The sequence below is a fragment of the Humulus lupulus genome, chromosome 4 (genome assembly GCF_963169125.1).
Source record: "Humulus lupulus chromosome 4, drHumLupu1.1, whole genome shotgun sequence".
NCBI classification, from domain to species: Eukaryota; Viridiplantae; Streptophyta; class Magnoliopsida; order Rosales; family Cannabaceae; genus Humulus; species Humulus lupulus.
In genome coordinates, this window is record NC_084796.1 from 21,580,673 (window position 1) to 21,598,905 (window position 18,233).

Consider the following 18,233-nt stretch of genomic DNA (forward strand, 5'->3'; position numbering starts at 1 on the left):
TAGAGACGCGGATGATAGCTCCAAGCTCATGGCCATGAGAACAGGAATCCTTGTCGGAGGAGACCTATGGAAGGATATACAGAGGAAGGGAGTCAGCTCGGTCAACGAATTCCTTAACAGGGTCCAAGAATGGAAAAACTTGGAAGAAGCCGAAGCCTCAGCTGCGGGAACCAGCCAGGTTCCCGATCAGCCCGCGGGAGTAGGGATGGAGGTCGTGGCAGCGACCCCAAACGTTGCACAGAGCAACCAGCCCGGTGGAGAAAAAATAAAGGGCAATGGCGAAAACAGTCAGCACAGCCAAAAGAAGAATAAGTCCGTAGATAAGTTTAAGCCCGTTTTCACGACGTATATCGAGCTCACCCAGTCCAGAGAGAGTATCTTCTTGGCCAACTCTACTCGGGTCCCCTGGAAGAGGCCAGAGCCATTGAAGCACCACAAGGGAAAGAGAGACACTTCCAAATTTTGCTGTTTTCATAATGATGTGGGCCACAATACCGATGATTGTAGGCATTTAAAAGATGAGATCGAGTGTAATGCCCCGGATTCCCTAATATGGTCAATGGCTGGATTAGTAGGCCGGGAGGGCCATAACTGTTTAATTATGCCATTAAATGTGTTTATGCATGTTTATGAGAATTATATTATCATATGATGTTAAATGCATGCATGTGAGTCCACATTTGTTTACAGGGGTATTATGGTAATTTGGCCGTTGAGGGTATAATTGAATATTTGTTGTATGTTAATGATGTATTGTGAGACCACATTATAATGTGGATTGGTTCGAGAATTTCGACATGAGACGATCGTTAAACATGATTTATCGGTTTGGTCATAACAGGTTGGAGCTCGGGGCTCGGGGTGAGTCTCGGGGTGATATTAAAGGTTATAGCGTTACCAGGGATTTTAGGGTAACGGGTTATGAAATATTGGTGTTTGAGGATTTTGAGGTTAGCGGGAATTGGGAAGCGTTAATTATGATTAACGGGTTAAGCTAGAAGTACCAATTTTGCCCTTGGGTTGGTTTAAGAGGCTTGAAATGGCATAAGGGCATTTTGGTCATTTTAGTGAGGATTTATATAAGGTTTAGTGGCTGAAGGCTGTAGAACAAATAGAGTAAAAAACAGAGTTTGCCTCTTCCATTCCCGTACATCCTCCTTGCTCCATCTCCTTCATTGCTTCTTTGGGAGTTTTGTGTTCTTGGTGATAATTCAAGCTAGAGGAACTCAAGGCTGGGTTGGAGCACTTGTGTTAGCCTGTGTGGGAGGTTTAAGCTAGTCTCAAGGTGAGTTTTGGCCATTAATTTCAGTTAGTACTCTGTTTTCGTTTTGGTTTTTAACTCATGGATTTTGATGTGGGGAGTGAGGATTAAAGGGAGTTTTTGGTGTTAGTTGATTGGGTTTTGGTGAGGAGGTGTTATAGGTAAGGTTTGGGGGTTTAATTACAAGTTTGTAGGAGTTTTTGTGATGGTTTGAAGGTCTGGTTTGAGAGGGAAAACGCAGGGTTGAAAACTGGTTCGTGTTGGGCATTCTTGCTTTTCTGGGCTGGGTGCCACGGTACTGCTTTTGTGTGCCGCGGCCCAGGTGCGTCTGGCAGATGAGGCTTAGGGGCGTGCCGCGGCACGGCTTTTTGGGGCCGCGGCCCAAGAGGCCAAATTTGCTAGAAAATGGGTTTTAGTTTAGGGATTCAAACCATAGGCCTCGGGGTTGGACCTAGTACCCGGTTGGGTAGTTTTTGAGGTCTCGGGGGCTGGGATTTGGTTTGGGAAACCCCGGTTATCATTTTTATTGATGAATCCTATATTTTGGTTATGACCAGGTGACCGTCGAGGAATTTAAAGGTTGATCGTTCTCAGGGGTCGTTCATATAATTATTCTCACTCGAACCAGAGGTAAGAAAACAGTGTATGAATACAGTTGCACCCTGTATAGGTATAAGACATGCGTGGTTTGATACTTGAGGCATGTTGGTTGATATATGTGGACATGGATTGCATATTAAATGCTATTGAACGCTGATTATCTGCTTAAGACACTGACTAGTCAGGGACCGACTCTAAAGTCGAGAATTATGCATTGAATGGCTCTATAGCATTAATGCCAGACCGACCCTAGGGTCGAGACACTTATAAGCGCTTGCCTGGTCTACGACCAGATGATTATAGCCAAGGTATATGACCCCGGTGACCGTTTGTCACAAGGCTAAGGGACGTTGTCCATAGTTTCGACTCTAGAGTCGTGAGGAAGGTTATATTGGTGACTAATCACCTTGCACCTGTCCTAAACAAACTTATAAATGAAACACTTATCGATTAAGCCCTGGTGACCCTATCGTCACATGGCTAGAGGGAGCGATGCTCATTATTGTGACTTTTGGCTATTGTCACCTAATTGTTGGATTGATAGTCCTGAAGGAATAACTATGATTATTGTTGATATTATATCATGCTATATTGTGTTTTCTTGCTGGGCCTTGGCTCATGGGTGCTATGTGGTGCAGGTAAAGAGAAGGAAAAACTTGGCCAACCCTGAGTGGAGAGCTTGGGCGATGTGATGTACATACAGGGCCGCTTGACCGCCACGGTCAAGGAGTTCTCAGAGGGACTAGGGGTTTACCCTATTTTTGCCGCTTAGGCCGGCGGGGATTGTACATTTGGAACTGTAGCAACTCTTTTGTAACTTGAACTACTTGTAAACATTTTAAAAAGGCTCATGAGCAGTTTATTTACTTAATAAAATGTACCCTTTCCTTTTACTGGTTCTCACCTTAACCTGGTAGTAACACTTAGATCACGTTTTTAACCAAAGGACTCGGGTAACGAGTCAAATTTCTGGTTCACCGTTCAACGTAACTGTTCTGGGGTAGCCAGGGCGTTACATCGAGACTCTCATCCGAGCCGGCCCCTTGGCTCAATACTCGCGGAACAGGGTTCCAGCGAGTCGACCTGCTCCAGAAGCCCCAGCCAATCAGCCCGGGTCTCGGGTAGATCAGGATGTCCTTCCTCCCGTGGTCGGAGGAGAGATATCCACCATCTTTGGAGGTCCGTACATGGATGGCACAAGCAGAGGTGCCTAGAAGAGATACGTGAATGAACTAAAGGCTCATAACGGAGTGGAGTTCGTCCCGGAGCAGCGTCAGTTAAAGTAGCAGCGATTGGAGAGGCAACCAATCATTTTTACGGAGGAAGATGCAGGCCATGTCCAGTTCCCTCACAATGACCCCTTGGTTGTAGCAGTCCAGCTCGCCAACCAGCGAGTGAGGAGGGTACTGATAGACAACGGGAGTTCGGTGAACCTCCAATTCTGATCCACCTTAGAGAAGATGGGTTTGACTGTCGCCGATCTAAAGGCAACCTCCGTGATGCTGTATGGTTTTTCGGGAGAAGGATCAGCAGCGATAGGAACGATCGAGCTAGTGATCACCCTAGGAGAAGAATCTCAGACAGTATCCAAACTACTTGAGTTCGTGGTCATAGACTGCTCCGCTGCTTACATCGCCATTTTGGGCCGACCTACGCTCATAGCTTTCGAGGCCATCACTTCCATTCGACACCTCGCTATGAAGTTCCCTACTTCAATAGGAATCTGCACTATCCAGGGCGATCAGCTCGCTGCCAGGGAATGTTACAGCATTTCCATGAAGGGAAAATCTAAACCCGGGCAGTTGGCTATGGCCATTCTGGGTGAAGATGAATCTCAGGAACCCTCAGCAGACCCTGAGATTGAAAAACCTCAAAACGCCAAAGGGGGAAATGTCGCTTTAAATGAGGATATTGACCCCCGAGTAGGCGAATACAGATCCGAGCTCTAGGCTATTGAGGAGCTCGAGGAAGTGAACCTTGATCCACAGAATCCATCACGGACGGTCAGGCTCGGGAAAAATCTCTGTAGCAAGAGGAAGGCGGAGCTGACTACGTTTCTCCGAGCTAACTTAGACGTATTTGCCTGGTCCCACGAGGACATGGTGGGGATCTGCCCGAGTGTCATCATGCACACGCTTCACTTGGATAAAAGCATTCCTGCCAAGTCTCAGAAGCAAAGACATTTAGGAACAACCCGGGCTGAAGCCCTAGAAGAAGAAGTAGCCTGGCTCAAAAAATGTGGCTTTATCCGTGAAGCCAAGTTTCCAATCTGGGTCGCCAACCCCGTGCTAGTTCCAAAGCCCAACGGGAAATGGCGGACCTGCATCGACTTCTCCGACCTGAATAAAGCCTGCCCCAAGGATTGTTTTCCATTGCCAAGGATTGACCAGCTGGTGGATGCCACGGCGGGGCACGAGCTCATGTCCTTTATGGACGCGTACTCAGGCTACAATCAGATCGCGATGAATTCGACGGACCAGGAACACACGAGCTTCATGACCCCAACTAATGTCTATTGCTATAAGGTCATGCCGTTCGGTCTGAAGAACGCCGGAGCTACCTACGAAAGACTAGTAAATAGAATGTTCGCGGACCAGATCGGAAAAAACATGGAAGTGTACGTTGACGACATGCTATTCAAGTCCAAGATTACCGATAACCATGTTTCTGACCTGGAAGAATGTTTTAAAATACTACGAGAATATGGCATGAGGCTCAATCCCCAGAAATGCACTTTTGGAGTCGCGTCAGGGAAATTCCTGGGGTTCATAGTCAATACCCGAGGAATCGAGGCAAACCCCGGTAAGATCCGGTCACTGCTCGAGCTTCCATCGCCCAGGTCGCGGAAAGATGTCCAAGGCTTAACAGGAAGAGTGGCAGCACTCAACCGGTTTATTTCCAAGTCAACCGATAAGTGTTTGCCCTTCTACAATCTGCTCCGAGGAAACAAGAAGTTTGAATGGACAGTAGAATGCGAAAGCGCATTCCTCGACCTGAAGGCACATCTGGCTGAACCGCCCGTGCTATCCAAACCCAAGGCAGGAGATCCTCTTTTTCTCTACCTGGCTGTCACTGAGGATGCAGCTAGTGCCGTACTGGTACGAGAAGAGGACCAAGTTCAGAAGCCAGTCTACTACATCAGCAAGAGACTTCTCAGGGCAGAATCACGATACCCACTGATGGAAAAATTGGCGTTCTGCCTAATCACGGCCTCGCGAAAGCTCAGGCCGTACTTCCAATCTCACTCAGTACATGTCATGACCAATCAGCCTCTAGGCAGGTTTTGCAAAAACCTAAAGCATCGGGACGTTTGTTAAAATGGGCGGTCGAACTCAGTCAGTTCGAGATTTTCTATACTCCACGAACTGCTATAAAAAGTCAGGCCCTCGCCGATTTTGTGGCAGAGTGCACGGGATTCCAGGAGGATCCAGCAGAGGGCTCACCCCAGGTCACCTCGCCCCAATCGTTGTGGAGGATCTTTGTGGATGGTTCCTCCAACAAGAACGGCTCCGGGGCCGAAATCAATCTGATATCCCCCGAGGGACATAGATTCCACTCAGTGCTAAGGTTCGGGTTCAAGGCCTCCAACAACGAGGCCGAGTACGAAGCTTTGTTGGTCGGGCTGAGGATAGCCAAGGAGTTAAAGGCGAGCTCCGTCCAGTGCTTCAGTGACTCCCAGCTCGTGGTAAACCAGGTTCTGGGTGAGTATCAGGCGCGGGGACCCAAGATGGCCGCCTATCTGGCAAAGGTAAAAGCTGAGCTGTCCACATTTGAGCGAGGATCGATCGAACAGATACCCCGGGAACATAACGCTAATGCAGATGCTCTTGCCAAGCTCGCCACCTCTGGAGAGACGGAGACCTTGGGGTTGGTGCCAATAGAATTCTTGGAAAAACCAAGTATGGAAAGAGACCGGGCTGAGGTCGAGATGGTCGACGCCAGGCCGACCTGGATGACCCCCATTCTTGAATATCTCGTCAAGGGCAAGCTGCCTGAAGGACGTAACGACGCACGGCGAATCCTGTATCAATCTCCGAGATATACGATAGTCGATGGGGTGTTGTACCGACGTGGGCATTCCCTACCTCTCCTCTGGTGCGTTCTTCCAAGTGAAGCGAAGGCCATCTTGCAGGAAGTTCACGAAGGATTCTGCAGAGACCACACCGGGGGGCAGAGCTTGGCCTTAAAGGTTCTCAGGCAAGGGTATTACTGGCCAACTCTGTCCAAAGACTCAATCTCGTACGTGAAGAAGTGCGACAAGTGCCAGCGATTCGCTGCAGTTGCCCGAGCTCCGCCAGTCGAACTGAAGATGATCTCGTCCCCATGGCTGTTTGCCGTTTGGGGGATAGACTTGGTTGGCGCCCTACCCACTGGAAAAGGCGGAGTCCGTTACGCTGTGGTAGCCATCGACTACTTTACTAAGTGGGCTGAGGCAGAGCCGTTGGCTACGATAACGTCCAAAAAGGTGCTTGACTTCGTGGTTAAAAGCATCATCTGTCGCTTCGGCCTGCCCAAGATGATCGTCTCTGATAACGGCACTCAGTTTGACAGCGACCTGTTCATTGAGTTCTGTAAAAGACATGGGATTGTAAAAAGTTTCTCCTGCGTGGCCTATCCTCAGGCTAATGGCCAGGTCGAAGCTGTCAACAACACCCTAAAGGCGAGCCTCAAGAAAAGATTAGATGAAGCGAAGGGGGTCTGGCCAGAACAACTCCCCCAGGTCCTATGGGCATACCGAACCTCGCATCGAACTCCTACGGGTCATACTCCCTTTTCCCTAACCTTTGGGAGTGAGGCAGTCCTCCCCGTGGAGATAAAGGTTCTTTCGCATAGAGTCCAGTCTTATGACCAGGATCGAAACCATGAGCTCCTATGCCATTCCCTCGATCTGGTTGAGGAAAGGCGAGAGGATTCGCAACTCCAGCTCGCCCATTATCAGCAGAAAATCACCCGCTACTTCAACACCAAGGTCAAAAAGCGCGCTTTTAGCATGGGCGACTTGGTCGTGAGGAGAGTTTTCCTCACCGGAAAAGATCCTAAAGATGGAGTTTTGGGACCAAACTGGGAAGGACCATACCAGGTCATCGAAATCATCAAGGAGGGAACTTATAAGTTAGCTCGACTTGATGGAGGGGCGGTCCCGCGGACTTGGAACGCCATCCACTTAAAGAGATATTATCAATGATCAACTTGTAAGGCCTGGAAGGCCACTTTTTATGTATTAATGAAAATCAGCTTTTTACGCATATTTGCAAGTATAATCTTAAAGTAACCACGAAAGACCCTTTCCCAGTTACTTGGGGGGCATATGGTACCTGGATATAACCAGGTCTCCTTAACGACTTAGATGTTGATTCTTATCGATTGACCGTTGTTTTCTTAAAAACGCGAGATATCGAGAAGGGTTAACGCTAACTAAGTCCTATCCTGGTTTTAACCGGGTCATAAAACTTAGAGGTTAATTTAAGTCTATTGATCGTTGTTCTTCTTAAAAAGGTCGAGATATGGATAAAAGTTAACACGAACTAAGTTTTCAAATTAAGTTCCTGGTTTTAACCGGGTCATAAAACTTAGAAGTGGATTTAAGTCTATTGATCATTGTTCTTCTTAAAGAGCTCGAGATGCGGATAAAAATTAACACGAACTAAGTTTTCAAATTAAGTTCCTGGTTTTAACCGGGTCATAAAACTTAGAAGTTGATTTAAATCTGTTGATCGTTGTTCTTCTTAAAGAGCTCGAGATACGGATAAAAATTAACACGAACTAAGTTTTCAAATTAAGTTCCTGGTTTTAACCGGGTCATAAAACTTAGAAGTTAATTTAAGTCTATTGATCATTGTTCTTCTTAAAGAGCTCGAGATACGGATAAAAATTAACACGAACTAAGTTTTCAAATTAAGTTCCTGGTTTTAACCGGGTCATAAAACTTAGAAGTTAATTTAAGTCTATTGATCGTTGTTCTTCTTAAAGAGCTCGAGATATGGATAAAAGTTAACACGAACTAAGTTTTCAAATTAAGTTCCTGGTTTTAACCGGGTCAAAGAACTTAGAAGTTAATTTAAATCTATTGATCGATGTTCTTCCTAAAGAGCTCGAGATATGGATAAAAGTTAACGCGAACTACGTTTTTCAAAAAATTGTAACCGAAGTCCGAAAAGGCAAGGAAACGCATAAATTAAAAACGTCAAAGAAAATTGTCTCAAGGTGAAAACACCTCATGCAAAGGTTACATAAAAAAATACTTAAAAATATTCAAGGGCAAAAGAGACAAAACGCCCTAAGCTCCGTCAGATGGCCCCTGGGAGGTCGCTGTCTCACCCTGCTCCGCCGCGCCAGAGCCTTCCCCAGTCTCCAAAGGCGGCGCCTCTTTGTCAAGGCGAGCTTGGAACTTCACCAGCAAGCGTGCCCAGAGACTCGGTGACATGAAGGAAAAGTCAGCCTCCGGATTGTAGACCCAGCAGTGATAGAACAGATCTTCCATGGACTGCTCCGAAGTGGTCCGTTCGGCCTCCAGGGCGGCCTGGGCGGCCTGGATCTCAGTCTTCGCGGCCTCGAGGTCTGTCCGCGAGGTGGCAAGGGAGGTCTCGAGCTCTTGGACCTTCGAGTGGGTCTTCTCCAACTCGGCCTTCGAGGTCGCCAAGGCATCTTTAGTCGCCTTAGCCTCCTGAAGAGAGGCCTGGTGCTCGGTCCTCATATCCTCGAGTTGAGTTTTGGCCCTGACGATGCTCCGGTGAAGAGCGACGACGCCCTGCGAGAAATGAAAGATAAATTGCCTTAGAGGAAAAATAGGGCAAAGTGTAATGGTAAAAGCTTTAAGAGAACAGGGCAGCTTACCGTTAGGGTCATGCCCATTGAAGACTCCATTACGCCAACCGGACTCATTGTCTCAATGGCCCGGAGCTCCTTCTCGGTGAACTTGTATATATGGTTGACGGCGTAGTTCGCCGACTCATACACCGTTCCCCGGAAGGCCTCTGGGATCTTCTCCAGATCTTGGGGATTGACTGGGATGCGTACATCGGAGGCCACCACGGCCGAAGTCCTGAGCTCCGTTCTTGCGTCCTGGGTGGCGGCTAGAGCTCGCGGAGGTGGTGGAGGCATTTGGCCTGCTCCTGCAGCAGGGAGAATCGCTCCCGCGACCTGGTCTTTCGGGGTTTTCTCCTTCTCCTTTGCCGGAGACTTGGTGGAGACCCCAGCGGCGCTCTTGGACCCCCAGAACCTTTTCATTCTTGGCCCGGCTGAGGGGTTCCCCCCGAAGACTGCGCCTCGCAAGCTCTCCTCGGGCTGAGACATCTCTTCTGTCAAAACAAAAACAAGGTTAGTACAAGTTAGCAACCATACAGAGACAAAGACAAAGGGTTAAAGGTAAAAAGTATGCGAATATTAAGGGAGCCCTACCCCCCGAGCTGGAAGAAGAACCTAAGACGATTACTTCCCGAACTGGCGCAAGTTCTGGGTCCGGGTCTGACTCAGGGCTAGATTCTCCTACATACTGCCTAAGCCCCGAAGCTAAGATACCCCTCCGGAGGGATGGCCATGAACGGAGGTTGGTCCCGTACTCCTCGAAAAGGATCGACCTAAAGGCTAGAGTGTTATCTACTACTACAGTACCCCTAGGTCGGCTATCTTGGTAGTCCAACACGAGCCGATCGACGCAGTGGAGCAGGGTTGTGTCCAGGTCCGAATCACTTCGGTGACGATGGACGAGCTGTCAGGGGTTGAATCTAGCTAGCCGGGGGTCGGCAATGGCCCTATCTAAGTTCCTAAATATGTAAAGGTTACCTTGGCCCGAGGAACCCGCGGCTGCTCCGGACTGGATCCTCTCTTCGTTTGTTATCTGGGCGACCTCCAGCGCCCGCTTCCTGCTCCTCACAAGTGGAGTCTCGTCCTCCTCGTCCTCATCCATCGCGACCTCCTCCACGATGATGGGCATAGAGGAGCGAGCTGGGGGAGGCCCCCGAGGCCTCCTTAGATTCAAAGTCTGATTTGGGAAAATCAGCTTACAAGCCACCATCGTCTCGTCCGTCACGAGCACCCGGTAGTCCTTCTCACTGGGGGCAAGCCCGCCAGTGTCTCATATTGACCCCCGAGGGTCGCAGATTTCTCTGTCCTCGCGAAGATAGCTGCAGGATTAATCCAAGTCAGAAAGGGACACAGGAATTGTACGAAATCTAACCTACGAGCTAAAGATAAAAAGAACTTACGAGGACGATTGAAGTAGTGGTGCTCGCAGTTCCGGAACCCAGTTGACATGAAGAACTGGTCCTTAAAGTCATTAGGGTGGCTGGGCAGCTCGATGACCGCTGCCGTATTGGGAAACCGGGTTAGATAGTAAAACCCGTCGCCTCGCCCCCACTGGTCCGGGCTGGCTTTGAGGCAGAAGAAATATAAAATGTCTGCAGGAGTGGGGACCTCCCACTCATGCTTCTGGAACAAATACCTCAACCCTGTCAGCAGATGGTAGGAGTTGGGGGGGAGTTGAAATGGGGCCAACCCCACATAGTTGAGGAAATCAGCAAAATATTGATCCAATGGAAGGAAGGCCCCTGCCTTAAAATTTTCACCGCTCCAGGCCGCGAACGACTTGTCGAGCGGCGCACAGCTCCGCTCGCCATCTGAAGCAGGTCGGGCCACTACGGATGCTTTCCCCAGGGCGATGTTGTGGGAAAGGAAGATTTTGTTAATCTTCACCTGGTCGGTGATCTTTGAGACGATCCTCTTCGCCTCAAAGAATGCATCAGGAGCCACCTCGACCTCTTTCTCCACTGTCGGCCCAAAGCGGGGGATCGGGGAGCTAGACATCGCCGCCTTTCCTCTGTCCTACTGGGAGGCCGAGCTGCTGACGTTCTTCTGTGGGAAATTCCTCTTTGGAGCCATCTGGTCGCCTAACGAACAAAAGAAAACATTTCAGAAAAGGCGACCCAAGCATGAGGAAAAAGCAATTATTATTTGCACGAGCTGAGGTAAGCCCAGCCCGTGGAGAGTGTGACCACGCGGTTCGATGAACACGCGCATGTGCTCCCAACAGATCCTCGATTCCTCGGGATTCGTGTGTCAGGAGGGTCAGGATAGAATTTGCCTTGGGGGGGAAAGTTTCGGTAGGCAGAAAATTGCAAAACCGCCTGTGAGGCGTGTTCCCTAAGCTACCCGGTTTTGCACCCAAAATTACCAAAACTCCTACCCAGAAAATTTTCCCCAGAGAAAGCATCCTAAAACCCATACTCTAAAATGGTTTCCTACAGCAAAGATACCCTAACCTAAAAAGGGCTTTCACCCTCCGTATCCACAAAACCCAGTAAACCCTTGCATGCGGCTACAGTAAAAATTTTACCTATGCTACAGTGGCATATATTTTCAAAACGCACATGGTCAGGAAACTTACAGTGTGTGGCTGGGAGGTGGATGGAGGTGTCGCCTTGGTAAAAGCTTCGTCGGTGTATTGGCTTCCAAAGCTTTGAACGCTGAAAGTAGCAGTAACAGAGTAGAGGGTTTGTTCTTCTGAAATAAAGAGAGAAGAAGAAGAGAAGTTTGAAAAATTTCGAATGAAAGGGTGGCCCATGCGTAGGGTGGCCACCCCTTTTTATACGTGTAAAGGATCACGTATAGAGGGCCGTTGGACGGCCCTGATGAGGGATCCGAGGCCCTCCACTCGAAATACGAAACGACGGCTGGGCATAGGCTAGGCCATTAAATGCGGTTCTCGTAAGACGTACCGTCACCACCCACGATGTTCCACGTATCAGGCGCCTGCGTAAAAAGTGGAATACGAAGAGTTCATGAGGAGTCTAAAAGCCCCTATTGTGGTCTTATATACGACGTAATATACCACGAGCAGGAGCTTGGGAGGCAGATGTACGCCCTGATTTTCCCACGGGCTGATTAGTAAGCCAAGCTGCGGCCTAACCATGATTACCTCATGATCATCCCCAGGGGCCGGAGCTTCTGTCGTAATGTTGTGCCTTCTTAGCTCGAGGAAGCCCCAAGAGCTCGCCTTCACTGCCCAAGGCCGGGGCAGGGATTCCGAAGGCCGAAGACCGAGCTAAGTATGAAGCTCGTGGTACGAGCTTCATATGGAGGCTGTGACCCTTTGTGAAGTCAACGCACGCAAGGTAAACGTGCATATATCAGACATCACGTGTCTGATATCCCCCTGACTTCTCGGACACGCAGCAGGAACGTGCGTGTTCAGACACCCACGACTGGGTTGGGCCGTGCGGCCCATTACCTCCTTACCTATTGATTTGACCACACTTATATGTCAGGTTTAGGAATTAATCATGAATGTCACAGAATTGATACGACAACTAAGAATGTCACGAGATGACCTTCTTACCAACTTCCAGGTGCCTTCTCCTATAAATATGGAGACCCTGGGAGTTGATAGGGGTTGGAAAAATAATCTCTTGTAAGAAATACTCTGTAATCAAATACTCAGTATAGATCAATAATATTGACTAGTGGAGTAGAAAGATTTTAACCTTCGAACCACTTAAAAAATGTGTCTTGAGTCTCCTCTTTCATCCTCTAAGATCATATATCTATTTCGGTTTTACATTTGGCACTAATCCCTTTCTCTTCTTCTCTTAATTACCTGTTGGCGAAGAACCACGTCAACAAATTCAATTACTAGTTTTCCAAAATTTTAAGAACACTACACATTAACTAGTTACCAATTTTATTAGTTTCAAGTTGGTAGCCAGTTACTACTTTGTCAAAATCTAATAAACACAACACAAAAATCGCTTATTATTATTTTTTTTTAAATTTTAAAAGTGGCAACAATTTACTAGTCTGCAAAAATCTAAAAAATACAATATAGTAATTGCTTTAGATTTTAGAAGTGATTATTCATTTGCAATAAAACTTACAAAATTTCAAATGCCTAGAAAAAATGGTGTGGACTACGCCCACACCTTCCATCGTTGGGGCACGAAGACATGGTTGCATAGTGGAATTAAGGTTAAAAAAAGCGAAGTGTAAATTTTCAGTATTAACAAGATTTTATGTCAAAAATTGTAATGTAAAAAAAAATCATGATTGGCAATATTCCTGGAAAAAATCAAGGTTGCATAATTGTGATCTAATTTTGCTAAAAGCATGTTAAATGATCCAGCAAGTGCTTCATTGGTTTCCTTGTTTCTTACTGGTTTTCAACATGATATTCTGGATAATGACAAACTGTTATTTCTGGTTATTTGGCCTTTTCCCAACATTTGTGCTCATGGTTCATACATTTGCCCGAGCTGTCTTGGGCTGCAACTGAAATGAGCTAGTAATAGGTAATAAGCCATACATACAAGAATTTTATTCCCTTCCTTCAGATGGTACCTCCATATACTCTCTTCCCACAGATTCTCAATATACTCGCTTTTAAATCTCTCTAGGCAATAGCAAAGGATTCAAATGATCCTGTGCAATGGCACCAGTCCACTCTGGCCTTCATAGCCTTAGTACTAGACATAGACAATTCAAAACCACATCACAAGTATCTCAAAGCAATAGTTGCCCCTGTTTAAGTATCGCAGCTATGCATGAACAAATTAGGTTTTTGCAAGTGTAATATGATGGTTATAATACTTCATAGCAAGTAAATGAAAACATTTCAAAGAGAACTAGTAAAAGAAAACAAGAAATTCCCATTAGTGAATCAAATACCCGGAACCATCCTCCAAACAAAATTTCCCATTAGTAAATTAAATTATAAGTTCAACCCAAGAAAACAGACTTGAAAGCTCAGCAAAAAAAAAAAAAACAGCCACTAACAGGAAATTATATTGAATTAGTTAATAGTTAATCACAGCTATCCCAATCATAATTAAAAAAAAAAAAATTTAAATTGATAACAATTATATTGAAGGAACAATCATAAGTAACTATATTTGAAAAATAAATTTTGCAGCATAAAATTAGTAGTTCCCATAAAAAAAAAAACTAAAACACAACCTAAAATTTATGCTGGTATACTTATTTTTTCTAATGCAATCTCTCTCAAAACCAAAAAACCTCAAATTACTTGTACTCGAAGCTAGGCACTGGAGGCGCATCGAAGCTCTCCAAAATCTTTGTCTCGCTTCCACTGCTACTCGCTGCTTGGGGCTCTTTCTTGTCCCCACCACCGAACCACCCTCCAAACCACGAACCAGAACTCGAATCTGAAGAAGACCCAGTTGCGGAAGCTAGCTCCGGAGGCTGCCAACCCGGTAACTGGCCTGAAGGAGGAAACCCAGGCATTCCTGCCATATTAGGAGCTGATTCGTCAATCATAATAGGCATCTGTTGTTGTTGACTAAGGACTTTATTGAGCATGATCCCAGCCCCTTCGATCAGAGCCAATAGGACGCCACCAAACGCAGCCGCGCGAGAACACGCCCCGAGACCCTGGCGCATCTGGAGAAATCCGCCGGTGGCGGCGCCGGCGATGATCGAGTTCCAAGGATCCTCCTTTTGACGGACGTAGACCATGGTACAGTCGAAGGCGGAGAATAAACCACCCCATACGGCGAAGCTTCCACCGACTCGAGGGGCGTTCATCCGCACGGCTTGAGAGCCGCCGACGAGCCGTGCCCCCTGCGGGGAGTTGTAAACGCCCTTGAGAAAGTGGAACGCGGAGCCGCCGACGGCACCCATGCCGAAGGCGCCGCCAATATCATCGAGAATACGATCAGGGCAAGGCTCCCTAGAAGTCTCTGGAGTTCCCATGGAGAAAATTTGTGGAAAGAGCTCCGAAGACTGTTTTAGGGTTTGTGACGCGTTTTGGGGTTTTGTTTTGACGTTTTGGGAGAAGAGAATCAAAGATTATTCTAATAAGTATATATAATTTCTCTAATAAATATTCATAATTTCTTTTCTTCCAAGAAATATGTTAGTGCCAAAAAAAAATTAAGATGCTATAAATATTATGGATGGGCATAATAATAGAGAAACACCATCATATCGTACTAATAAATTTAGTCAAATAATTTTTTTTTTGGAGTACTAGCTAGTGTATTAATAATAATGTAAAGGTAAAATACTACCTAGAGTTCTCTCTCAAGGTTAGGGTGGTTTTCCGATTGTCTTTTCGAAGATTCTGGCGGTCTCTTTCTTGGCGAAGTATGGATGATTTTTCAGCCTTGTATGATACCTTAGCGATGGAAGAGGATTATGAAGATGAGTTCTGTGATGATTTCAATTAGGAATTATTGGCAAAAGGGGTGGACAACAACGCTCGTTCGTTAGTAGAGCGAGTTATTTGTACCAAGCATGTTTCTCGTGATGCGGTCATCGGTATGGCTGGATTTTATTGGAAAGTGCAAGGTACGTATGAGGTTGAGGCGTATGGACGGAATATTTTTCTCTTTCGTTTTGCTTTGTTAACGGACCGAAAACATGCGCTTGAAGGGGGTCCTTGGATCTTTGATAGTAACTTGTTGGTTCTTAAAGAATCATATGCGTTTGCGGATCCGGCGTCTACGAATTTTGACCTTGCAGAGTTTGGGGTCCAAATTCATAAGGTCCCAATGTTTTGTATGTGTCAAAGTTGGGGGTTTGAACTTGGAAAATCGGTGGGTACTGTGATTGACGTGGATAATAACTCTTCGGGGGATTGCCAGGGGAAGTATCTTCGGGTCCGTGTACTTGTTGATATCACCAAGCCTTTAACTCGTATAGTTCAGAGGCGTCTTCGGGAAGGCCATGAACCGTTTACGTTTCCACTCCGCTATTAACTACTGTCGAATTTATGCTTTTTCTATGGTATTTTGGGTCACCCGTTTAAAGAATGTTTATTGAAACCACCTAATATTAGAAAGGATGCTGTCCTAAAATATGGTGAATGGATTCGGGCTCCTGCTCCGGCAAAAGTTACAGGTCCGGGTGCAAAATGGGGTCGTTTCCGGGAGCCGGAAAAAGTTGTCAGCTCAATTGAGCATGGGGGCGCGTCGAATTCTCGGCCTCAAGTGGACAGAGTCAATCATGAGAAAAAAGGAAAAGCCAAAGAGATTGTGCATGAGAATAGGAAAGCTATTAATTGGCACCCAAAATCTCATATTTTTTAAGAGAATAATGTGGAAACTATTTCCATATCTAAGCCTAGTCATGAGGTGGCAAATATGGTCTCGTCTTCATCAGTTATTTTATCCCAAGATTTTAAGAAGCCTATTGATTTTGATTTAACCTCAAATCTTGGGGATCCTTGTACTCCACATGCTTTAAATAAGGGTGATATGGGTATGAATAATTCTAGTGGGTTGATTAATAATGAATTCAACACTAATGAGTATATTGGGCCAAATGGGGGTTGTAGTGAGCCCAATAAGGAGGTTAGGCCTTTTGGTAGTCCTCACGTGGCTTTTAAAGAGCACGCGACTAATCATTTACGTGGGTCATTTCATGGGAATGTGGCTTCAAGGTCTTTGGGTGATTCGTTCAGCTCTGTTCAAACTAGAAGCTCTGACAAGGTGAAAAAGGGACCTCAGAAACTGCCATTTCTGTCTTCTTTGGCGGTTAATGCTAAGTGCCCAAAGAAAGTTGCTAAAAAAGGCCAGTTGGAGCTGTCGGAACCTCGCCGGGCATACTCCTCTATTGTGACTGAGGTACTTGTTTCACCCCCTTCTTCTTCTCCTCTACTCGTGTCTGTTGGGAAGGAAGACTTCAATTTGAATGATGCAGTGGTGCCTGAAGATCAGGGCCACCGAGCATTATGAATTCCTTAGTTTGGAACGTTCGGGGAATTGTGAATGACCGAACGTTCAGATTCTTAAGTCCCATGTTCTTGAGTTTCGGCCGGATATCGTTTTTTTGTCAGAAACTCTCTGTAATCATTCTTGGCTAGAAGTTGTTCGTGTTCGTCTTGGCTTTGTGGGTAAATTGGTGGTGGACAAAGTTGGACGTAGTGGTGGTATTTGTTTTTTTGGACCGAGAACGTGGTGGTTGATTTGTTGGGTTTCTCTCGGTTCCACATTGATGTTCTTATTTCTTCTCATTCGAGTTTAAAATGGCATTATACAGGGGTATATGGTCAACCTAATCATAGTTTGAGGCCGGGTTTTTGGAAGTTCTTTTCTCAACTCGCGGATGGGTACCATTGGCCTTGGTTGTGTGGTGGTGATTTAAATGAGATTTTGTTTACACATGAGAAGGTGGGAGGGGCGTTTTGGGCTCCTGCTTTGATGGAAATTTTTTGAGATGCTTTGTCGAGTATAGGGCTGGTTGATATGGGTTATGAAGGCTCTCCTTTTACGTGGGTGAAAAGGAATGGAAATAATGGTATCATTCAAGAGCGGCTTGATCGTAGTTATGTAACCAAAAATGGGTGGACATTGTTCCTTGTTCTTCGGTGACTCATTTGGCGTTGTGGGGTTTGGATCATCAGCCTATATTTACTAAGATTCGTCAAGAGTTCAATATTCCTACCGGAGCTCGTTCGAAACCACAATTTTTCTTCGAGATGGCTTGGGCTTATGAACCGGAATGCACAGAATTGGTTTCTTTAGGATGGGGGATGCCTCGTGAGGAAGACATTCAGGGCCTTTCGCAGCATATTTCTTCTGTTGCTGGTAACCTTTCTAGCTGGAATTTTAAGGTGTTCAAGCGAACAAAGGAGGCAATTAAAAAGAAAAAAAAAAAGAGCTTGATCAACTTGAAAGTATTAATGATGAAGCTACTTGGAAAAAGTATAAAGGGGTGGAAAAGGATCTCGATATTTTAGTTTATAAAGATGAAAAATATTGGGATTTTAGATTCAAGTCCTCTTGGTTAAAAGTGGGGTATAAGAATACCTCTTTCTTTCACAAATCTGCTTCGGCTCGGAAGAGGAAGAATGTGATTAGAGGTGTAATTAATGGTGCTAATTCTTGGGTGGTGGATGTGGCTGCCATTGAGCATGAATTTGTGAGCTACTTTGATCATTTGTTTACATCTGATGCTTCCCCATTAATGATCTTAATCGGGGTTTTCATCTAGTGCCACTGAAATTCTCGGCGGTTATGAATGCTTAACTCCTTCGACCATTTTCTGCAGCGGATGTTAAGAAGGCCTTATTTAGTATGAACCCTTATAAGAGTCCAGACATGGATGGGATGGGAGCTGGGTTTTATCAGAAGTTCTGGGATTCTGTGGGTCCGGATGTGTGTAATGCGGCTCTTAGTTTTCTTGATGTTAATGGCTCGTTGGGGTGTGTGAATGGAACAACTATTTGCTTGATTCCTAAGGTCAAAGATCCCATGAAAGTTACTGATTATAGGCCCATTAGTCTTTGTAATGTGGCGTATAAAATAGTAACTAAAGTGATGACCAACAGATTGTGAGAAGTATTGGGGGAGGTGATTTCTGAAGAACAAAGTGCCTTTATTCCTGGTCGCCTTATTACTGACAATGCAATGATTGGGTTTGA

General features: G+C 46.0%; 2 protein-coding genes across 2 annotated transcripts; both read right to left on the bottom strand.

The window, feature by feature from the left end:
• Nucleotides 1-7,848: 7,848 nt before the first annotated feature.
• Nucleotides 7,849-12,569, bottom strand: LOC133830161 (uncharacterized). Its single transcript, XM_062260086.1, has 2 exons — nucleotides 8,696-12,569; nucleotides 7,849-8,609 (listed from the first exon to the last, which is right to left on the bottom strand). Exons 1-2 carry the CDS (start codon nucleotides 9,152-9,154, stop codon nucleotides 8,139-8,141), a joined length of 930 nt encoding a protein of 309 aa, XP_062116070.1. The 5' UTR covers nucleotides 9,155-12,569; the 3' UTR covers nucleotides 7,849-8,138.
• A 905-nt stretch (nucleotides 12,570-13,474) lies between these two features.
• Nucleotides 13,475-14,656, bottom strand: LOC133830162 (mitochondrial import inner membrane translocase subunit TIM17-2-like). Its single transcript, XM_062260087.1, has one exon. It carries the CDS (start codon nucleotides 14,558-14,560, stop codon nucleotides 13,871-13,873), a length of 690 nt encoding a protein of 229 aa, XP_062116071.1. The 5' UTR covers nucleotides 14,561-14,656; the 3' UTR covers nucleotides 13,475-13,870.
• Between the last annotated feature and the right edge of the window lie 3,577 nt (nucleotides 14,657-18,233).